Raw genomic sequence first — 24,880 nt, forward strand, 5'->3', positions numbered from 1 at the left:
CAATCGGTGATAATATAAAATAATATAATAATATAGCAGATGTGATCTTTTTTGGTGTGAAATAATACTTGCGCAATGAATAGATTTTACTTTTTAAGTAAATATTCGCCCGTAATTGTCACCTTCCACTGTTGTAGAAGAACTGTACATTGCTGTTGATTTGCATAAAAGCCACGCCCCCCGGCGCGCGCTGACAGACAGACAGACACACGGCCATACAGGAGGACAGGCGGACAGGAGGACAGGCGGACAGTGGGACAGGCGGAAAGACACGCGCAGAGACGCCCGTTCCTCCGACGGTTCCTCCGACTTCACCCACTTTCACCCACGCTTCTTTTCCCGAGATGGTCCTGACGCAGGTATTTCTTTTTATTACATAGAACCCAAGCAGAATGCTGGAACCCTTCAAACTTTCCTTCAAGCTTCTCCAGCGCGAAAACGCCGCGATACACGCAGCGCCGCGACATGCAATTATAAACCGAGGAAAAGCGCTCGTTGGGTCCTGCGGAGGCGAGTGTCATTTACACAGCAGGAAGATGTCTGTTGCTGGGACGCTGAATATACAGATAACATTACAGAAATAAAAACAAACGTAGTACGAGTTATTATTGCATTAACACGAACGATGTTGTTCATAAATATAATAATAATAACGATACACAATAGTGGCATGGCTTTGTCATCTCATGTCAGGACAGAGACCTAACTTCACCCCTGGCTGATGGCAGCACACAGTCCCTGCTGGCACCTTTGGCCACTGGAGGCTTAAGTCACTTTTGCCTTTCATCATCAATTTGCTGCTTAATGTATTGACTTGTAGGGATTGAATAGTATTAACAGGCCTGTGGGACATTTTTATTGTGATGCAATAGTATCTATCTATCTATCTATCTATCTATCTATCTATCTATCTATCTATCTATCTATCTATCTATCTATCTATCTATCTATCTATCTATCTATCTATCTATCTATCTATTATATCACCCCCCCCCCACTCCATATTATTTATATGTCCAACAGTCAGATATCAACAAGATACGCTGACCGGAGTTTTTCATCATAAGACAAATCAGGCTGTCAGAGGAAATGAAATGACCCTTTATTGAAAAATGACATTTCTTCAGTGTCAGATAATGCAGATGATTACTAATCCACAGAGCAAAGTTTGGCAGAGATTAATAGTCTTGTTTAAGAAGTATTAGCCTTCTAGAGGCAAACATATTTATGGCAGAACTGCTCTAAATACAGTTACATGTTGTGGCATTATATGAAAGATTGGTCCCATGGTTCAAATGACATATCTAGAATTTTTAAAAAGAAGGACAAAATTGACTGCAAGATGAGGATAAATTGTTACAGGTCCAAAAATGATTGATTTATCTGCTTCATTCGCATATAGGGCACTGTTTTTGAAGTGCAGCACTACACGCTACAAACTACTATACTACATGGGGCTTATTCCCCAGTGTAAGGTCAATGGCATCCTCAGCGTGCACATTAGTATGCATTAGTGTTTTGGACATGTGTTGGCTTGATACCATCCTGAATGAGGAAGTAGTGGGTGTGAGAGCTGTCAATCCTCGAGCTCCTCCCATTTGTATAGCCTCTTCATTCAAACCAAGATTGAAGATCATATTGTGCGTGATGGAAATAACTACACACAAACAACAATACAGATAACTCTCACAACTTCCTTGTTTTATCTATTTATGTAAATCTTCAGGATGCCTTTGAAGTTGCATTAGTTAGAAACCGGCTTTCATAACGCATAGAACATAGTGGTAAAAAAAATAGGGCCCGTTATACTATTTTTTTTTATTGGGTGGAACATGTATTTGTGGGAGCAGAAGCAGTAAAAGGAATTAATTTGAATAGTCTATAATGTAATAGTCTGACCGTACAGCACAGTTGCCACCCTCTCTACCAGCTTTGCTTAACAAATTTCGTTATGGTCGTACCGGCAGAGCCAACCCAGTATTACAGGGCTTGTATGAACACTTGCCCTTTCAGGCTTTTCAGATCTACTCCTTGTTGCAGCACGAAAGGCTCTAGCCCCAAATCCTGCTGCATGTGTGAGCCTCTTGTAGCACCAGTAGGCGTTCGGTACTACCAGAGGATAATATGTTTTTTAAAAGTTAAAAGTTCATTTTTCTTCCAGCAAAGAACCATATGTTCTTTGATTTGAGTGCTGTGGGTCTTTATTACCGAGTGTTTCCAAATGGCATTTGGAAACAGAGATGACACTTTCTTTCTGAGTATGGGAAAGAGCTGAATAGCACACATGGTAATGACTGCTGTAAAATGCCAGAACGCTGCACCCTCAGTCTGCCCGAAAGCTGGGATTATTCAAGCTGTCACCAAGTGGCAAACAAAATAAACACACACACACACACACACACACACGCTCACTCCAGCACCGCTCCACATCTGTTCTGCGAAAAGTGGAGAATTGTAGGTGCTACACGCGCAAACACATTGTGCGTGATTATATCGCATCTTCTAATGAAAAGAAACACAAAATGAAGCAGTTCTAAAATACACTGACTGTGATATTTTCTTTCTAACGGCTCGCTATGATCAAATCTTTGTAATGATGATAATGTGACACGATTTATGCTCTTTTTCTTCAAACCTCTGAAGAGGTGTTGCTAAGTTATTCAGATATCTGCATAAGTACAGAAGGGAACTTTATCAGCAAAGGAACGTGGAATGCTGTAATCACTGACCCAAGTGTGTCACATTAAAAGCTTTGTTAATTATCATAAAACCATTTTCAGTGATCTTGTAACAACTGAAAACTGTTGCACTGATTAAAGAAGCAACACAACTGGCCAAATTCACACCAGTACAGTGCAAACGATTATTTATTATTCATTTTGTAATTTTCATATTCCAACCCCAAACAAGGACGTTTGCCTCTAAATGCCTCTACACTTTTGAATGGCAGTGTATTAAAAAGAACAGTTCAGTCTTTCTATACCCTTTCATTTAAAAAGTCTCTAGTTTACTTGCTGCTAGTTACTTCTGTCCCAGCATCACTAATTATTACAAAGGAGTTTTGTAATGCTCAGATCTGAACTGAATCTGCATCACTTTCGGTGGATTCTTTAGCATTTATTGGGCAGTGGTGGCCTAGCGGTTAAGGAAACTGTAATCAGAAGGTTGCCGGTTCAAATCCCGATCCGCCAAGTTACCGCTGAGTGAAACCCCGTCCCCACACACTGCTCCCCGGGCGCCTGTCATGGCTGCCCACTGATCACCAAGGGTGATGGTTAGAAGCAGAGGACACATTTCGTTGTGTCACCGTGTGCTGTGCTGCTGTGCATCACAGTGAAAATCATTTCATTTTTTTTCTTATGGCACTTCTTCTGTAATAAAATGGCAAAGAATACAAAGTCAGAATTAAGTATTTGTTGTAGACCACTGGAAAAAAAAACATATTCAGCGAAACATTTGATAATTCACCTTAAATCTGATGAAACAGCATTGAATTTGCACCTAATATTAAAATTTTTTTTTGTAGATTGTTGGGACAAAATAGTTGTTGGAATGTTGGAAAACCTTCTGTGCATTCAAACTCTGTATAAATAATAAAACAAAATGAGACAAATAAAGTGAAACATTCAATGAAATAAGACCAACCAAGTGACCAACACACTTTCCTGGATTACATCTCCATTCTCACTCACACAGGGTCGAACACGTCAATGTGCAAAAGGACAAAACCCCGCTGTAAACACAAAGCACACACCACCCCACACACTCTGTGTGAGGCAGGTGTAAGGCTCTTTCAGCTGAGAAACCGATAGCATCAGATTCTCTCTGGCCTTTCATGCATTTCCAGACTGCACACACAAAGCTGGGATTGTTTATATTCTGAGGACCCCGTATCGGTTTACCGCCGGTTGCATCACACCCGGGCCGCTGAAGAATGTCCACACTGTCTTTTTGTTTTGGGCAAAATTTTCTCACCCTTGACCTAATGAAAATGTGTGTCAGAGTGATTGTTCAAAAATTCATTATGCTCCTTGTTTCTTGTTGGAGGTCTATGATTTGTGTGTCTGTCGGTGAACGTCATTTCGCCTCCCAACAGCTTCCCTGAGCGGAGACAATGGCGCTTCATCTGCAGAGGCGGTGTTATGAATGTATCCAGCTTCCAGTCATTTTTTTTTTTTTTTTTAAAGAGAAATTCTCGGTACATTGGTGGAACTAATCCCTACCAATACTCACACATTGATATTAAATTCACAATCACACATCTGACTCACACGTTTGATATTAAAATACATTTGCATACTATTAACGTGGAAGATATTAGTTATTTTGGATTGGTGCGATCATACGTCGAGCTCACTTGCTCAGCCACATTGACCCAGGGAGATGTGACATGCTTGATAAAATCGTAAATGTGACACATTCGTAGGCGTTCATTTACTATTTTTACCTCAGACACTCTTTTAAACAGAGGCACATCTGTACTCCTTTTTAAATAAAGGTGAATATAAATCAATTTAAGGTAAAATTATGCTGTGGCCTTTGGCCCCAAGGTGACAGTTTAAAATCAGTAGTTGTGGTAGAATAGGACTGGATGACAGGAAGACTCAGGTCAGCCCTGAGCAAGCACCCACATTGATCCTGCTCTGTTGTGTCGTCACGGATGTAATGTGCTGTCTTTCATGGGTGAATATCAAGCTTGGACACTCAAGCCAGTTTGACGTCCCAGTGGGATGGCAGTGAATGCATTTACAGCGTCCCCGCCTTCGTTCGTGGCAGAGCGCAGGGCTTAAAGCGCGTTGGCGGCCTGCCTAATTGTGTCCCTGCAGGGTTTGTGCGCCAGTGTGCGCCCGTACCCGTCCCTGTCATGGATTTACGTGGCGCGTGACACTGTGATTTGTATAAACTGAGGCTGCTGGATGAAATGTGACTGTGACATTTGAGGAATGAAAGTAAATGGTGACGCCCTGGACTGAATGCTGAGAGATAGCTGCTCTATTTGGCATCAGCACCGTGCTGAATAAATCACAATATGGATTTATACTGTTGTGTAACAAATGACATGTTTAATGCCATAATGTTTGTGTTAATTCCCTTAATATGAATACCAAATATTAATTCTGCTGTGTTCTAAAGTAATAGTATAGTAATATTTAGAATACAAATATGTATCATTGTATAAATTGATGAGATATACACACACACACACACTTGGTCATCAATTTATGCAATGTTAAATACTTATTTTATGTCTCACACACACACACACACACACACACACATATATATATATATATGATTCTGATGATGAACTGATGTTTTTTGGTTGTATTGGGAAATTCTGAAGAATTCACATACTTTCAAGAACCACTATGGGGAATATTTGAGAAGTGTCATTTAGAACATGTTTTCTTTCGGGAATGTGAGGTTCACTAGTTCACAAACCAAACTCACTCGCTCACTCACTCACTCATTTTAAACCACTTAGTCCTGTTACTCGAGATCATGGCTGTCATAGCCCATCATGGGACCCTGGGCACAGGGCGCGCACACACGGTCAGTTGCCAATCCTCTGGAGAACCTGGCGTGGTCCCTGGAAGTTTGAGATGTCTGCTGACATTTATTACAAGAATACAATCCACAGATATCTGGCAACATTGTTTACCATGAGTCCAGAGCGACAGAAATAAACACACACCCATAAAAAGGTAGTTAGTCTCTCTTCTTCAAGATTCATATAATTAGCAATCAGTAAATTAACTTGACCTTACACTAGCGAACCAGCCCCATGAGCTACTATAGGGCTCTGCATGTATGTATTTATGCAAGTATATTAATTCTATCTTAAAGGCATTTACCACAAATATCCTGAAGTAAGTGGTTCCGTGGTTTCATTTGTGTGACCTAGACTGGATTTTACTGCACAATTGATTGTTTCTATATCTGATATTTTGTGAATTGATCCATATCGTATTCATGTTAAAGATGCCGGCTGATGTAAGATTTTGTTTGTGTGTTCATTTTTACCATTCACGTGAGTAGGCGAATTTGAGGTCGCCGCACTTTTTTGCTGAATTCTGACTCACGTGACCTGTGTGTCCTCTCCGTCTTCATCACGCGCTCGTCAGTGCGCGTAAGGAGGGCCTGGCAGGAGGGCCCGATCTGATCTGATGTGCGTGTCAGTGTGTCACTTTAGCGCCAAGCAGCACTCTGCAGTTCTTGTGAACACAGAGCGAGCAGCGCTGCAGCCCATTGGCTGGAGGTGCGCCGTGGCTTTGTGGTTGTTCTAAAATCAGATCAGGCCAAGAGCACACATAGTGATAACTTCCGTTTCTGAGTGTGTGTGTGTGTGTGTTTGTCTGTTTTGTCATCTTCTTTTCCTGATCTGAAACTCGACTTAAAGCTTGGTCATAGAAACGTGTGTTAATGTGTGTTAATTTTTCAGTGTGAACAGGCAACCAATCCTTTGTGTGAATAATGCATTCACACTCATATCTTAATTTTGTCTTGCCTTTACAGGGCATATATTACTGGTGAAATATCATTACACACACACACCATCAATTTACCTAACAATTTGTTGTTGTAATGCTCTCTCTCTATATATATATTTCCCTGAAAAGAGATGCATATTGTACGTAAAAGCATTTTATATTACATCCACGTTATGTGTCCATTCGACTCCTCAACAGCAACACCTGAACAGTGAACACCCACATTACACCCACGTTGCACTACACACGACCTGTGTCTGCACACATTTTAATGCTGATTGGACCATGCATCTGCACTTTATAGAATACTCACTTGCTGCTCAATCCCATCACTTTGCTCCATCTGCCTGTTATACCCCTCACCCCCACCCAAATTACATGTACATTTTAATTCATTCAAATCTCACCTTTATCTTTATATTATTTTTATATTTATATTCTTTATAACTTATGACTTGCATTTCTTGTAAAAATACAAAATTGAATTTATTTGCCTCATTAACATTTTTGCTTCAGTTTGTTGGAAATTAGCAGTGATTTTCTCATCATACACCTTCCATTGTAAAGCTGTCCCTGCGTTAACTTTCATATGACAAATAAAACTGAAACTGAACTGAAACCATGTGTCCGTATGCCGCCATGTCTGCAGTCTGCAGCACTTACGGTGCTCAGATGGAGCCTCCGCCAAACATCTGCTGCCGAAAAGAGGAAGTGGAGAAAGACTTTATTAGTCATTTATTCCAAAATAAGTTTGGCGGAAACATGGTTAGGGTAGGTGAGGTGTGGATGTTGCGTGAGTGTGTGAGCTGTGTTGTGAGCTCGGAGAGCATTGGTGGGAAAGTGCGGAATACTAGTAATGAGTAGGCTGAGTCATACCACGTCCCGTTCTAGATTAACGCTCACGTATAAACACTACGGCTCTCAGATGTGTGTCACTATCTTATCTTAGTTCTTCTGCACAGCTTATTTATCTTATTTTTTTGTGATGCTATTACCTCTGCTTTTGCTGCTATTACCTTCTGCTTCTGTCCACTTTCTGCCGTGACAAGTGCAATTTCCCACTCGTGGGACTAATAAAGGTTTATCTTATCTTATCTTATCTTATCTTATCTTATCTTATCTTATCTTATCTTAGCTGCTTGGAGGAGGTACCTTTTCAAATTCTCTCCCCTCTGGATGTATTTGAAGATAAAAAATATTTGAATCCTTTGGATATTTTAATTAACTCAAATGCTCTTGTTACCATGAACATCTCCTGTTAAGGACACTATCTGTTGTTGTCAAAGTAGGTTTCGGAAGTGTACAAACTGTTATGCGTTAAACAACACCTAATAATGAAAATGAACATCCCAGACATTCCATCAACCCATATCAGATTACAAAGGCACACGGTGAGTGTGCAGACATTGAAAAAAGAATCATGCAAAAGTCTGCATGTGCGAATGGAGAATGATCTGATAATGACTGATTTCCTTAGCAAAACACTGCAAGGCACCGTGGGAGACAATGCAGGGATTATTGCAGCCAACGGTGAGCATCTCTGCCTCTCTGAAAACAACAGTCTCGCTGGTGGATGCGCAAACAGGGTGTGGCCCAAAGCCTCAGCAGGCTGTCTTACCTGAAAATTTGCATCAGCAGTAACGTGAAGTTAAAATGATTTTCCATACCCTTAGACAGATTATCTGCATTCATTCATTCATTCCTTTATTAATTTATAGACATTTATTATATAGATATTTATTCAGAATGGTGATGAAAACATGCAATACGTGCAAAAGGTATTGCATTATACGATTGTTAACGTCCATCAATGGGAATGACTATGGCAAAATTTCCTTTGCTGAAATATTATTCACAATAGCACAAATTAACGAAATGTAAGTAATAAAATATAATTTATCATAACAATCCCCAATAAATTTTGCTGTAAATATTGTTAAAATATTTCAAAAGATTTCCATAAAATACAGAAATCTATTAAATACCAGCATTTTCGGGGACAATGTACACACAAAATCAAATTAAATAAACTATGCAGTTCATATCCATACATTTTTCTCTCCGGCCCTTTCCACCTATCAGAAAAAAAAAAAAATCTTGCAGAAGGCATGAACTTCAAACGACTACTTGAACAAAAATCAAGGAATGTGAAATACCAAAAAAATCCAAATGCTCCTATATTTTTCCAAGCCTATCCAGATATATGAAAGCTTCCCATTTCCCACATTTCTGACCTGGATTTGCCCCCCCCCCCCACCAATCTAAGGCAATAATGGAGCTCTCAGTTATTCCATGGATAGTGATGCATGAGCCAGAAATAAGATGCCAGCGCTGCTCATTATTCTGCCTGAAAGCTAAATAAAAGGGAAATGGGCTTTAAAACATATGCATGCATATATTGGGAAATCTGTCTTGAAATGTGCATTCACTGGACTTCAAATATTTTTTTTATAGTTTCCCAAAACGAATGCAGACATCCCTTCTGAATGCTAGTATGTATAATGAGTAAGCTTTGTATTGTGTTCATGTCTGTCTGCATCATTTTTATTCCAATAATAATGCTTGCTCCAACACCATTGTATACTCAGAGGCAAAACCACCTTTTGATCGCCTTTCACAGTCATCATCACAGTCCGACAAGAACCTGAATGCTTGGTACACCCGACTCTTTGGGGTTTGGTGTGTTTTCATTATGAAGCAGCTGGATCAGAGACATCCATGCCCTTTTTGAAACATGAGAGAAGAAGATACGCCCTTCAGTGTTCTGGACAATGTAGTATACACACGAACCACATGATTTTTTTATTTTAATTGTTGATCTTTTATGATTTTCTTATTTGTATCTTCATGCATTCGTATAATTTACTAATTTTACTTATGTTTAGTTTAAAGGTACCTTTTTGTGAAGCTTGATGGTTTGGAATGGGTTGGATGGAAATTTGTAACATAGGGGTAGTAGTAGCCTAGCGGGAAACACACAAAGAAAACCACAAAGTCACAGGTTCAAACCCCACTTGCTGCCACTTAACACTGAGTTGCTTCAGGGGGACAAACACCCCCCTGTCAAACGTAATGGAGGTCAAATGTAGGACCACACCCACTCGACTCCCGATCCACTGGCTTTATTAGTGGGCGTGTGAATGCAGACCACGGTCTCCTGCCAGCGCAGGGGTGGCTGCGAGATCACAGCACCATCACTGGATATCGTCTTCTGTTTCCCCAAAAAAACCATCTGGCGTGTCAGAGGTTTGTAGAGGAAGCGAATGCACAGTGGCAGCCAACTTGTGTGTATGGCTTCTTTCCTTGGCCAACTTTCATTTTATTTCTCTTATATTAAGGCTTGATTGGAAATGGATAACGGTGGCACAGGCACGGCCAAGGAGGATGACGAGGCACTGTGGGAAAATGTGGAGAACAACCGGTACATCCTCACACGTTACATCAACCCCAGTAAACTCACGCCCTACCTGCGGCAGTGCAAAGTCATCGACGAGCAGGACGAGGACGAGGTGCTGCATTCGCTGTTGCTGGTAACAAAAGTGGACAGATCAGGTGCGTCATCTGGACCAGCCCCATATTTGTTTCCCACAGGAATACTGTATGGTTATATTTGTGTGTATGTGACCAGGCCCACATATCGCTTTAGACATGTAATATGTATGCTGCCCTATTTATTCAGGGTCCACAAGGGTGCGCCATAAAATGTCTGGGTCTTCTACTGCATACCAGACTACATGACTTTCAAACTCATCAGATTACTGTACAGTTTTTTTGTGATTGTTTTAGATAACAACAAATCAATGCTTTCACCCCCAAAACATTGTTTTATCATAAAATGATACTGTATGTGTGTGTATGTATATATACATATATACACACACACACACACACATATAGACGCACACACACAGTATCATTTCATGATAAAACAATGTTTTGGGGGTGAAAGCATTGATTTGTGCATTGAAGCATTGAAGGTGTGTCCAAACTTTTGGCCTGTATTGTGTGTGTGTGTGTGTGTGTGTGTGTGTATATATATATACATACATATATGAACACATGTGGAAGGTGTGTCCAAACTTTTGGCCTGTACTGTATATACGGTTACAGTGTTGACAAAGACCACAGAATATAAAAATGCAAATGCAGCACAGGCAACAGTAATCAGACGGTTGTGGGTTCGAATGCCGAACTGCCAAGTTGCCACTGAGGTGCTATTGAGCAAAGCACCCTCCCCACAAACTGCTCCCCGGGCGCCTTTCATGGGTGCCATCTGCTCACCAATTGTGTGATGTGTGCTGTGCTGCAGTGTATCACAATGACAATTACTTCACTTTCACTAAATGTGAATTTATCCTAGATTATTCTAATCCATCATAAAAACCAGATTCTGTTGTGTGAGCCAACAGTCAACCAAGGCAATTATGATCCTGTATATAATATAATTGTGACAGGGTGTCGCTGTTTCAGGTCGCCTGCTGGATATCTTGCACACCAAAGGCCAACGGGGATATGTGGTGCTACTGGAAAGCCTAGAGTTCTACTACCCTGACCTCTACAAGCTGGTCACTGGGAAGGACCCCACCCGCAGATTCTCCACCATAGTTGGTGAGTGGTTTAAATTTGTGATTTCCTTTCTTGGAACACAAATGAAGGCCATAGTCTAGTGTTTTATTACCCCAGAGACCTCTGCTCAAATTTGTTGATGCCTGTGCTGCTGAAGAAAAAAGTAGTAAAGAATATCCAAAGAATTCCAACATAATCTTCCGAGTGGAAATAATTTTGGTTGCTATAATGAAGTAAAATCAATTGGATTTCCTATAAAATATTATAGCTGTGCGTATAATGGTTATAATTACCTGCAGTAGAGGAGGGTCATGAGGGCCTGACTCAGTTCCTGATGAATGAGGTGATCAAGCTGCAGCAGCAGGCCAAGGCCAAGGATGTGCAGCGCGTGGACATCATGGGCAAGCATCGCACGCTGGAAGCGGAGAACCGGAAGTTGCGGCTCAACAACCAGGAGCTGCACACCTTCCAGGAGCGTTACAACAAGATGAAGGAGGAGCGCAACAACTACAACGAAGAGCTCATCAAGGTCAAGGATGAGAACTACAAGCTTGCCATGCGCTATGCCCAGCTGAGTGAAGAGAAGAACATGGCTGTCATGAGGAGCCGCGACTTGCAGCTGGAGGTCAGTTTGCTCATTATAATGACGCCTACGTTCACTATCAGAGGTCCAGATTTGTTTATTTCTTTTATATATATATATATATATATATCTCCATGTTTCTCGCATTCTTTTTCAGATAAAAAAGGTGCAAGTTCTTAGAATATAATGAACAAATGCTATACAGGAGAGCATCATATTTAGAACAAATTTGGTGTGCAGCCCCAGTGACAATAGAAAGCATAATCAAGAGACAGTTCAAATATCTTTCCATCTCGACATAGCTTGAGATATATATACAGTACAGCATATAGAGAGACAAGATGTCGAGGCTCTGGTTACATCAGTACAGAAAACAAATAGATATCATGGACTACACTCACGACTAGAAAAAATATATGTGTAATAAGGTAATAAATATAACATGTGCAGTTACAATTTGAAATGTACAATTATCCCAAAACTTAAAGTGACCAGTGCAGCAGTTTGAAAACTTGAACAGAATTCTTGAAAGTGAGGATTGCCCATAGAGCAGCATTTGCATTACAAAGGCTATAGTGTGAAGTACAATAAAGTCACTTAACAATCTGTGTGTGTGTGTGTGTGTGTGTGTGTGTGTGTGTGTGTGTGTGTTTGTCAAATTGAGAATTTTAATTTGTTTTAATGGTTTGTGAGAGGATATTTAGAATTGAACAGTGTGTGAATGATACAACCAAACCAACTTTACTGTTCTTCTTAGTCTTTTGTTCTTATCTGATTTGCCGTGCCTGCTTATCTGCATTCTTCGAGGTATTACGCTATGATCCTCTGTGGTTCATTAAGTAAAAACATGATGCAAGAGTCAAAGTGGTTTTTTGATTAGACGCAGAGGAGCATGCTCTTATGCTTACAATAGTGTCGATTTGATTGGCTGCCCTGCAGATTGACCAGCTAAAGCATAAGCTGAACAAAGTTGAGGAAGAGTGTAAAATGGAGAGGCGACAGTCTCTGAAACTGAAGAACGACATAGAGAGCCGTCCCCGAAAAGAGCAAATCTTTGAGCTTGAGCGGGAGAATGAGGTTCTGAAGATCAAACTGCAGGAGCTGCAGTCAATCATACAGGTAAGTAGAGTTGCTTTAAGAAACAAATGTTGACAAAGTGCACTTTCCACATGCAGACACATTGCAGAACTGAAAGACAGGGTTTGCAGAAACTCATGCACAATCTCTGAATACGTTTTAAAGCTAAACCGAGAATCTATCTTGATAGCAATGTGAAACAGAAACCATCATAAAACTTTCCTATCAAATGATTGTAACCAAGATCTTGCCTTGACGTCTGAAACTTGGGCTCTTGTTTATGTGTCTTTGAAAACCAGTGAGTATCCCTATGGCTCTTAATGTGCCTCAATGTGCTCCCCTTTTCTCTTCCTCAGCCAGGGCCTCTACCAGACTCCGATAAGGCCATACTGGACATCTTGGAGCACGACCGCCAGGAAGCTCTGGAGGACCGTCAGGAGCTGGTCAACCGGCTCTACAACTTGCACGAGGAGGTGCGACAGGCTGAAGAGCTCAGAGACAAGGTGAGGCCTCCAAGACTGATTTCATTCTATCGCACCAGCATCTCCTCTGGTTCAGAATAGGGTTGCAATGGTACTCAGTAAAGTACTGAACTGTTTGGTCTGCCCTGCATGGTCCATTGCAGTTAATTCTGAATTTTTTTCCAGTGATTGGACATGTACTCTTGCAGAGGGATTTTGCCCATTAGCACTTACAGTTTAACAGGTTACTGTCAAACTTAGCCCGCACTAGCGGAGGAGCCGAGAGATTAGAGTTTGAAAGAGCACATCTTACTTGCAATTTATTAACTTCTGGTCTTTCATCCCTTCTATGGTGAATAACTCTCTGTGTTCAGACATATGTTCAGAAACAATATACATTTCACACAGTCCTTACTGTTCTGTTCAAAAAGTCCCAATGTGGCATATAACTCTACCAAAGTAAATCAGAAGTGCAGGCTGATAGCTCCGCCCCATCACATATCACATAAGCTTATCTTATAGGTGCATTTCACATCTGTTACAAATCGCAGCAAAACATCAACTGTCTATCAAAAAAATATCAATAAACAACAAAAAACAAAGAGAATAAGAAAATGCATTTAAACAGACATATCTTGGCACAAGAAAATAAAATAGTTCTCTTAACACACAAAACATGTACCAAAAACAAACCAAAACCGCGGCCCGTAAACCGAAATATGGACCGTGCTATGGGAGACCTGTACTGTTGCATCCCTAGATTGGAGATAAGAATCCACCTTAGTCCTGAAGACTTTGAAAATTTGCTCCTCCATCTGAGTTCGACAATGCACAATAACAGACAACAAAACCACACCAGGAAATGTAGATCTCCTGGGTGCATAATAAGGTCGAGGAGAGCAAAACATCAGAAAATATGAAGATTACAGAGTGTTACATATTGATAGAATTTTTTTACAGGCTTCCCCCCTACGATTAACAGAATGAAGACTAGCATATTTCCCAGAGTTTGTAAAATGTTTCTGTTCATTGTTCATTAAAATTGGCAGTACCTGGAAGAGAAGGAAGCCCTGGAGTTAAAGTGCTCTACACTGGTGAAGGACTGCGAGATGTACAAGAACCGGATGAACACGATCATGGTCCAGCTTGAGGAAGTGGAACGTGAACGGGATCAGGTGGGCCATCCTATCACATTTAATATAATTTCAAATTCCAGCAAAGAATAAGTCAGTCTAATGGTTCCCCACCCTCCTCAGGCATTTAAGTCAAGAGATGAGGCCCAGACCCATTTCTCCCAGTGTTTGATCGAGAAGGATAAATACCGCAAGCAAATCAGGGAGCTGGAGGAGAGGAGCGACGAGCTCCAAATTGAGATTGTACGCAAGGAGGCCAAGATTGTCAACATCGAGTCGAAGATTAGCCGCCTCTCCAAAGACAGCGCCTTGGATCAGGTGTGTGAATCTGATGTTCTTCAATGGACATTCATTTCCTTTCACTGAAACTGAATGAAAAGCTTTAAACTTCCTGTTTTTCGCAAAATCAAAAGCAGGAACTTACAGGAACTCGAAACCCACCGAAAGAAACAGCAACTTTGTTCAGCAACGAATCTGTTGTGTTTCATACCCCTCTACGTTCTTTTCTGTCCTTGATGGCCAGATGGTTGCCAATTCCTGCTTTTCTTCTAAAAATTCCTAGCATGTTCTTCTAAAAATGTTAGAAACCCAATACCTTTGGGTCCAAAAAAACAGATTCATTAATAGTAAAAGTTTAAACTTTATTGCCGGGTCACGTCAGGACGTGCTCGATTTATTTAAAAAATTTTTTTTGTTGAGTTATTAAGTGGTATTTACAGATTTGTGTAAGTCGCTCTGGATAACAGCGTCTGCCAAAAATCTGTACATGTAAATGCAGCAAGACAACATGGCTCCAGTTACAACAGGATACACAAAGAACACACATTTATAAAAAAAAATAATATAAAAAAATCATCACCCCCACATCTAGACCCTTTTGGAACACAAGGAATTGAGAGAAGGGTCCAGGGTAGGATGCAGTCTGTTATCGTGGACAATATTATGGCAATATATGTCCTTATTTGAAGATAGGAGGGAATGTAAATACTGTTTTGGCTCAGTTTTTTTAATGGTTTCAAGTTTTTCCTTTACTCAACCAGAGCTTACCTCGAGACATTCCCCTGACAATGATATCAGTTTTTGGTCAAGAGAACAAGCCAGAGCAGTTTGAAGACTCCAGTGACGACTCGCCTGAAGACAACAAGTGCATTTTCAGGCGCAGGCAGTGCAAGGTGAGCACAACCTGCTTTCAGTCCATTAAACTGCCAGCTGTTTGCTTTTGCAGCCTATGACGGGTGATTATTTATGTCTCACACCCTCTTCCTTTAGATCGGCAGAGCCAAATCTCCCATCACCACGCCCAAGACCCTGGACTACCCAGGTATGCTAGACATTAATAATGGTTCAGTACCTTGACATTAAAGGATCACTGTCTCACCCACTGTGCGTTCTTACTGTTCTTTCTTTTAGCCGTATGCACCACGAACGGTGATCTGTCTGACGGGCCCAGCACTGAGTTGAGCTCCATCAATTTAAGTTCAGCCAACACGACCAGCCTTCCAGTAACTCCTACCAGCACTACAGAGGCTGTCAACAAAGTGCGCTTCTGAGAATGGACAATATTGTACTTATTAGCAGTTCAAATGTAGTGCTCTTCACCTTTGTGTGTGTGTGTGTGTGTGTGTGTTTGTGTGTGTGTGTGCACGCAGTTCCGTTACCGCAATGACAGCATCGTGTCCACAGCCCCCGAACCTCCTGGGAACGCCTCTCTCGTTAGGAGGAATAAAGAGGGAGACCACGACTTCCAGCCCAGGAGGTAGTGGTGCAGTGAGCGAAGGCTTTAAATGCGGATAAATCCAATAACGTCTGATACACACCGTTCCATGTCAAAGCGCTGGCAGTCGGAATCATTTTTCAATTTCTCTGTTTTAGCCTCTGCTCCCTGGAGAGCGACAGTTGTGAGTTCATGGAATACGGTATGAAGCAAATTGCTTGGCGGAGCCGAAGTAGTGAACTTGTTTTCAGCAGTGTGTGACAAGTTACATCCCTCTCTCTCTCTATTGCTGTCTGAAATGGCCATTTCAGACGAAGATGGAGACAGGTTTTCCCATGGACCGCCTTCCGTCCACTCGTCTTCATCGTCGTACCAGTCTGAAGGCATGGACTCCTATGACCTGGATCAGGTTAACAACATCTTCAGGAAACTCTCCTTAGAGAGGTAGAACCAGCTGCACTGTCACAAAGCATACTGACACTTTAATTATTCACTGTCATTCCACCCACATTTATGCCTCTTTAAATACAATTCCTCTTTTTATCTTAAATAACCACACATATACGGCATAAATGCATCTACTATTGTATACTTTTAAGGCAAGTTTTGAGTCCAACTCCAATCCAACTGAAAAAAAATTATGACCTTTTATTTTTTCAGACCGTTCAGGCCATCTCTCAGCTCCTTCAGCCGAATCAGCAGTACTCTAAGACCCATCCAGGAGCTCTCCATCCAGGGGGAATCCTTACTGTCTGAGCTCACCCTTGTTGGGGGCAATGACAGCGGTATCTTCGTTTCCTCCGTACAGCCGGGCTCCAACGCGGAGGAGGCAGGTCTGAGGGAAGGATACCACCTTTTGTTGGTGAGGCTCACGAACGCTCTGTCCAGGACCTGGGATTCTGATCGGATCTGTGTAACCCATGACCATCATTGTCTTTACAGCTGGAGGGCTGTATCCGTGGCGAGGCCCAGAATGTTCCCCTGGATACCTGCACCAGAGAAGAGGCTCACTGGAGCCTGCAGAGGTGCACTGGGCAGGTCCAGCTTCACTACCGGTGCAACATTGATGGTGAGCTCAATTCTCTTTGACATTCCGAGATTTCTCTTTTTTTATCCTTTTGAGCAATGACAAGAGGATCTGAGTGCTTCAGGGTCATCATCTTTGTGTGTTAAAGGTTGAACTTGAATTTGCCCTTGGGCTGTCTGGGATATGCCCTTCTTCTGGCTCGTTCTGAGTTCTGAAAGTTGTTTATTCTATCAAAGAGCTTGTAACGTTGTATTCTTTCACTGAAGGGACCTTCACTGAAGGGCCAATCAATATTTTTAAGACTTTACAAGAACCTCTGACCATTCTCCAACATTGGTTAATGGACTCAGTGGTCAGCTGTACTGGGTAAGCAGGGATTTCCTTCTGCTTCTTCTGTCCAGGGTACCGAAGATTGCAGAAGGATATTGAGGATGGATCTGTGGTGTCGGGGGACTCCTTCTACATTCGTGCCAACCTCAACGTTTCTGACAAGTTGGACAACTGCTCTCTGAGCGTGCGCTGTGACGAGGTGCTGCACGTGCTGGACACCATGCACCAGGGGAAGTGCGAGTGGCTGTGCTCACGGGTTGATGCCTTCTCCGACAAGGACCTGGATAGGGGAACAATACCTAGTTATACCAGGTAAGTCTTGTTTTGTCCACCTAAAAAAATTATACATTTCATAACAAAAAAAAATAAAACACACTCTAAAATAAAGCAGGATTGTAATCTACACAGTACAATGAATTGAGACAGCATTCATCCAGGGCCATGGTGCCACACAAAAAAACTACACCAAAAACAACACATCAGGCCAGATACATGCTGGCAGGACTACAGATAAGAAGACAGAAAAGGCAAAAATGTACAACAGTGTCAGGCAACAGTAGCATTGTGTCTCTGAGCAAGACACTTAACCCTGAGTTGCTCCAGGGGGACTCTCCCTGTAACTACTGATTGTAAGTCGCTCTGGACTTTGGTAAGGAAACAGACTTGTGATCAGAAGGTTGCAGGTTTGAATCCAATGAGGTACCTTGAGCAAAATACCGTTTCCACACAATGCTCCCCGGGCGCCTGTAATGGCTGCCCCCTGCTCTACTACGGGTGTTGGATTAAATGCAGAGGACACATTTCGTTGTGTCACTGTGTGCTGTGCTTGCTGTGTACCACAATCACTTTCACTTTCATTTTCAAGTGTCTTGTTCATGCATACAGCGGTGGTAGATGGGGATCAAAGCAGTGACTTTGTGCTCATCTATTTAATAAGCAAGTGTGTTTCACACTAAGCTGCTACAACCCAAACATCCAGATAGTTTTACTTTATCCACAATATCCCTGCTGTGGAGCAAACATTGCAAGTCTTATAGCCATGACAGTTTGCTTCCATTCTTCATTTGACATCCTTGTGGTCTCTTATCTGCTCCTCTCTCCCCAGAGCCCAGCAGCTCCTGCTTGTGAAGATCCAGAAATTGATGTGCCGAGGGGGACCAGGGGACAGTGACAGCCTGCGTGGGGGGCTGAGGGTGAGCTCATTTTCATGGGAGGAAGAGAAAGAGAGAGGCATGTGTTTGGCTGGCCTCCATACTGCTGTAAAAATGATCAATAAGGTCTCTGGAAGGAGGGGAACAGGCATTTTCATGGGGTGCAGCGTAAGCTGAACAACACTCTTCGCTTCTTTTAGAACACCTTACAACCAGAGGACACCTCATCTTCCCCAGATCCCAAATCCAGCCCCCGACTGTCCAGGGCCGGCATCTTCCTCTGTCAGATCTTGCAGGTAAATGCTGGAGTGTTCATTGAGAGTAAAGGGCCAGATATCAGAACTGACATTTACATCCTCAAAATAGATTGTCAGCAGGGCTGATCCAAAATACAAGAGGATGAACAGTAATGAGCGGGTTCGGATCATCAGTGGAGGGTGCCCGTCTTCTCTCCCCAGAACTGGCTTCTCTGACAGTCTAAAGCAGCATGGTGAGTCTGTACCTCCACTTCCCATCACTGCCTTTTTTCTGTGTCCAATCACACAATGTCACAGCAATATCTAAAGCCTCACTTCATGTCATTTCAGATTCCTCGGACTCTGACAATGACCTGAACAAGAATTTAAACCTGGTACCATACAGCCTGGTGTCCCCATACCACTGTCAGCGCAAGAGGCCTGTTCTTTTTGCCCCCAACGTTCTTGCCAAGATCATCATCCAAAAGTTCCTCAATCTGGGAGGAGCCATGGAGTTTAACATTTGCAAGCCAGGTACTGTCAGGGGGGATGCAACACAGACTACTGTCCTTTAACTTTTGGTATATGAACTTTACCTATTTAAGTGACTTATTTAACACACGGTGCACACAACGAAATGCGTCCTCTGCTTTTAACCATCACCCTGGGTGAGCAGCCACTGCCCACTGAACACATTTCATAGCTCATTTCTGCATAAGATTGTCAACATGCAGGTTTGCATAAAGTATAAGTAGAGTATGTTGTTTGAGCACATTAAACAAAACCAAACAGTTGTCCCTGCTTTCAAAATGGCATATACGGTGCACTACAATGTTTATACGCGTACATGCTCTTTTTTCAGCAGAGATGTAATATGAGAGGTAGTGCAAGGGGAAGCAAAGGTGAAACACTAGACTCAGACCTCAAAACCAGCTGAAAAACTGACCTTTCATTGAAAGAAAAAAATTGGGATGAATGAAGAAGCTGCAGAATGAGATACTGAGATACTAGCTTATCTGCAGAAAGCAGATAAGCACAGTGCTGTATCGAAACGGCAAGGCCCTGATTATGCACCAGAATGTAAAAATATGTATGTATCCAGCTATCCAGATTGCTTTCGGATTGGATGTTTAAGCAATTGAGAATGATTATAATTATATTGATTAAAAAGCATATAGATAACATTTGTAACATGGGTTGTAAATCTGGACATTACTCTGTACAAAATATGTAATCTTAAGTCCAAAAATGATGACCCGCTAGCACAATGCAACAGTTCAATGTTTAAAACCTTTTGGTCTCTAAAGATTTCGTGTCATCCCCACAGACATTCTTTCAAAAGAAGAATTCCTTATAAAGCAGAAGATTGAAGATTCAATCATATATTCCAAGGAAAAGCCCACCAGTACATATGAGTGTGTAACTCCAGAAAACATTGAATCTGTTGCCTTTAAGGTATGTTGGTCAGTTGATGTCCTGAACATTTTAATGTAATTCCTGCTGTTTTGTGACTTGAGAAGTTTTCTCCTTCTAGGAGCCCAGTATGTGTGCTGACCTGTCATTTGTATAATTCATAGATTTCTCTCTTCTCTTCATATTCTTCTTGATGAGTTCTGATCATGTAGCTATAATTCAGTGTAATTGGCGAGGAAGATGGTTTCTGAAGGGACGGGCTTGGCTGTGGCTGGTTGGAAGGGGGAAGTGGTTTGATGTTTGGTGGGGGTCCGTCTCAGACTGAGATCAGGTGATGGGTCAGGAAGCGTAGCTGTATTTCCTCTTTGTCTCTCTAACGTGTCAGCAGGCATGTCTGGCTTCCTGTTTCGAATAAGTTAGAGACAGAGATGGCCACATTTGCCAAATAATGACAGATGTCTGGCTAATGGATGTGTATATGTTGCCTTTTGAGCACCAAATTGTTTGCTTGCTCATTGTCAGCACAGTCAGAATAAACAATTTAGGTCCATATCTGTGTTTCACCAAAAGAACAGAGGCAAAGAACACTGATGCAGGTAAACAGCGGTTTATTCAACTTTCAAATAAACAAACAAAACTCATGGGACGAGTCCCGAAAGTGAGCAGGTGTGGTGTGTTGGATTGGATTGGGGTGTGGCTGTCAGGTGAGAGTGGTCTGGCGTGCCTGGGTGTCTGACGTTCCGCAGCTGGAGCCATGACTGGCATCACAGTTTCCCATTCATTGATTATGCCTAGTCCTTAGTCTAGGACTGGCCTTAGTCCATGAATGGGAAACTGACCCACAGAGTGTTTTAATGAACTCTTGTGGATGTTATACCGGTTCTCGTTTAACCATTTATTACTTACTTACTATACATTTGCCAAAAGGAATGTCAAATTCTAAAGCCTGTTCATGTCTTCTTTCTTAGAATAAACATTGCCTGCTTGAGGCAGATCTGAGTTGCGTGAAGCACCTTTTGAGGAGAGAGATTTACCCCATTATCATCTTCGTCAGGATCTCAGAGAAGAACATCAAGAAATTAAGGTTTGTAATCCAGATGTGGATCAGAATAAGTAATGAACAGCTCTGGTTGGCACTGTGGGGGCAACGTGTAATTACTGGCACAGCGGCTTTCAACTGTGCGTACATTTATACCGACCGCTGACATTCGGTTAGCAGTTAGTCATGACAGCAGCGGCAGCAGTTCTTTATATCAGATTCAGCAATAAATCATGATACTTCTTCTAGTGATGCATGATCGATACACTGGTATTTTGTATTGATGGAGCAAGCTTTAAACAGAATGCTTGAAAACTAAGATAGAAAAACAAATGGTGGAAGGAAAGTCGTTCATTATATTATATAATACTACATAATTAAAGCATATTAAATATTATGATTAATATTAAAAACTCTTATACAGTGAATTGTATAATCAAATTCTTTAAACAGCAATTTTTATTTTTATTTTATGGTACACAAATATCATATTTCTGTCATAGACTTGCAGCATTGTAATTTCACTGTTATCATGAACAGTGTTTCATTGTGAGCTTTCTCAAGCTGTAGATACTGTATCTGTTATGGAGGTAACCATTTTCTTTGCCCTGCTATTTAATTGACTCAATTAATCCTTACATTTTTCAAACTAAAATTTAACTAGGGCTGTCAGTTGATAAAAAAATGTTTTAAACTAATTAATTGCACATTTTGCAATGAATTCATCACAATTAATCACAATTAATTGCTATTCATTCTTTAGACTAAAACTGTAATGCATTTATAAAGCTATGACAGATATGCATCACACTTAGAAATAAAATTTGCACCCAAAATTAGCACCCGCATTCACCAATATCATACATTTATGAATATGCTTGCCCTTACTGGCTTTGATGAAAGCAGTAGAAAAAACAAGACCTTTATTTTCCAAATTAAAACCTTTAAAAAACAGTGTTAAGTGATAACATTTTTTCCTGAATTTATTATAAGAAAATCACATCTGTCTGCACTCTGAGCTCCCTTTGTGTTAAGAGCAGCAGATGAAACTTCACATAAAAATTTAAATATAAAACTACAAATAAAGTTCAGTAGCTAACCTCATGGCAAATTACAGAAATGTGTTTATTGTATTTGTAAAACATTTATTTTGTATTTCATACTTTGAAAATAAGGCTACAGATTTTAATTCAGATGTTTCCTGGTAGAATGATTGTTGGCTTGTTAACTACATTTGATGTTTGTTGTTTGTGTATGTAATATCAGTTAACATTATAATGCTATCATCCTCACAAGATTATCTGAAATTTTCATAAAAAAATGTATTCTGTTGTTTTTAATGCTATTGAAATTGACTGGTAGAAAAAACATTCAGTTCCACAGACAGCAGATTAAAAATACTATTTAGGATTATAGAAGAATTTAGGATTATAGGATAATTTAGGATAAGTATATAATTAATGGATGAAGTGCAGTCACTGCACTGGTCCATATGGTCTGTGATGGACATTTTTCGATTAGGGCTGCAAGACAATATAACAAATGTGTGATGAAACTTGTGAGCCCTGCACAGGAATGACAATTTAGTTGTTGCCATGAATTGAGATACTAACTAACCTGACAGCAATTTCTGGTTCACTCAAGGTCATTTCATTTAGTGCAGATCACACACTGCAAAATGCTTCAGCAGTCATTTTGTTTGTGCCAAGTCTCATTTCTTTTTCAAAATGCAGCCTGTTGCATCCACCTACCATGCGTATTTGGAGCATATAAATTTCCTCGCTTTCTGTGTTTTATCATTTTATTTGTGTTCTGTTCAGGTCCACTTGGCTCTACTGCAGGAAACTGCCTGTGAAGGTGGATTCGGAGGAGGAATTTCTGAAAATCTGCAGGAACAAAGAAAAGGAGCTGGAGGCCCTGCCCTGCCTGTACGCCACCGTGGAGCCCGACTCCTGGAGCGGAGTGGAGGATTTGCTCAAGGTCATCAAGGACAAAATCTTGGAGGAGCAGAAGAAGACGGTCTGGGTTGAGCAGGATCAGCTGTAGGAAAGGACCTGCTGTGGAGTATGATCTTTTTTTTTTTTTTGGCCGGGTGTGTCTGGTTGGCTGAGCTCCAGGGGGTGTGCTTCCTGACCTGAAACCTGCAGCCGCTCAAGTCAGTTCAGGGAAAGTATGCACAGGAAGTCATGTCACCATTCTGCTTTATAAGGTTCGAGCTACACCAAAAATGCAGGCCACGGAATGTTGCCCCTCCTGAACGCAGCGAGACAAAATTCCTCGGAAACGAGCTCTCGGGCAGGCCGCAAAGGGAGTGCTGCCACCGCACTTATCATACATCACACCAGCGGGACTGCAAATAAGATTAATGTTCATAACTATAAATTGAATCTGATGCCCCTCTTCATCTGTTTGAATGATGGATGGTGCTGAAGGCATAGATTTTTTTTAATGCATCAATCTGTTGTACAGCATGAGAAGGCTTTTTTTTGTCATGCAAGCCCCCAGGCCAAAAGCAAGAGACAGTGCTTCATCAAACGTTCTCAATGAGGGATTGATTTATGTGTGAGGACTTTACCCAGCACCACCTCTGCGGACCAGTGAAGGCTGATTTGGGGAAGGCACAGAAATGTGCAGCGCGTTGCCAGGTTTTGATAGATTGGGCCTTCGCATGCTAATCTGCAGAGGACTTGGATTTGTGGTCTTTACGGGTTTCTGGCTTGGCACAGGCTAATTTGTGTTGGACGGCATACGGTGCCACTGTAATTTGGGGAAAAGAGGAGCACTTTACATAAAGCCTGCATTTAGAAGGCACAATGGAGTAAGTGCATTGGTATGGTAATTTCTGTGCGTCTGTGAGGAATTACAGTACTTAAGAAAATGGCAAAACATTTCATGAATCCTTTAAACCATTACCTTCATAGACAGTGCATGTGTGTGTGTGTGTGTGTGTACACTGCTGTTCAAAAGTTTAGGGTCATTTAGAAATGTCCTTGTTTTCCACGAAAAAGCATGAAATGAGTTTAAATGAAAAATGTAGCGGAATGAATATGAAACTTTTATCATTGACAAAGTTAGTAGTAATGATGTAGTCAAACCCACAATTGTTGATGCACCAGATACTGAACCAGTCTGAATTTGCTTCTTTGAACATTGCAAATGTTTTCAGCTGTACTAAAATCATAGCAGGTTTTCTAATAAACTACAAAGCTTTTAACGTGACAGCCCAGCATTAGTAAAAATAGCGTTCCATTGGAAAATTTCAATTATTCTGTAAACTATTTTAAGCAGGACAGGGCAAGACTAATTGTTGCTGATCTACATGCTTTCAGTATTTCTAAATTAACTTAAACTTCTGAGCGGTAGTAATATATACAGTACAGGCCAAAATATTGGACACACCTTCTCATTGAATGTGTTTTTTTATTTTCATGACCATTTACATTGGTAGATTCTCACTGAAGGCATCAAAACTATAAATAAACACATGTGGAGTTACATGTGGAGTACTTAACAAAATGTTGAGACCTGGCCTCCACAGTCACCGGACCTGAACCCAATCGAGATGTTTTGGGGTGAGCTGGACCGCAGAGTGAAGGCAAAGGGGCCAACAAGTGCTAAACACCTCTGGGTACTCCTTCAAGACTGTTGGAAAACCATTT

General features: G+C 41.3%; 1 protein-coding gene across 1 annotated transcript; it reads left to right on the forward strand.

The window, feature by feature from the left end:
* The first annotated feature begins 209 nt into the window (after nucleotides 1–209).
* card11 (caspase recruitment domain family, member 11) lies at nucleotides 210–24,676 on the forward strand. Its single transcript, XM_028986280.1, has 24 exons — nucleotides 210–359; nucleotides 9,830–10,043; nucleotides 10,962–11,099; nucleotides 11,357–11,682; nucleotides 12,580–12,759; nucleotides 13,074–13,220; nucleotides 14,228–14,353; nucleotides 14,435–14,629; nucleotides 15,352–15,483; nucleotides 15,581–15,632; nucleotides 15,722–15,849; nucleotides 15,961–16,067; nucleotides 16,184–16,227; nucleotides 16,337–16,469; nucleotides 16,686–16,887; nucleotides 16,968–17,094; nucleotides 17,454–17,694; nucleotides 18,488–18,575; nucleotides 18,734–18,829; nucleotides 18,900–19,023; nucleotides 19,121–19,303; nucleotides 20,097–20,224; nucleotides 21,151–21,266; nucleotides 23,042–24,676. Exons 2-24 carry the CDS (start codon nucleotides 9,842–9,844, stop codon nucleotides 23,265–23,267), a joined length of 3,441 nt encoding a protein of 1,146 aa, XP_028842113.1. The 5' UTR covers nucleotides 210–359; nucleotides 9,830–9,841; the 3' UTR covers nucleotides 23,268–24,676.
* Nucleotides 24,677–24,880: the final 204 nt, after the last annotated feature.

Source organism: Denticeps clupeoides, chromosome 7, assembly GCF_900700375.1.
Source record: "Denticeps clupeoides chromosome 7, fDenClu1.1, whole genome shotgun sequence".
Taxonomy (NCBI): Eukaryota; Metazoa; Chordata; class Actinopteri; order Clupeiformes; family Denticipitidae; genus Denticeps; species Denticeps clupeoides.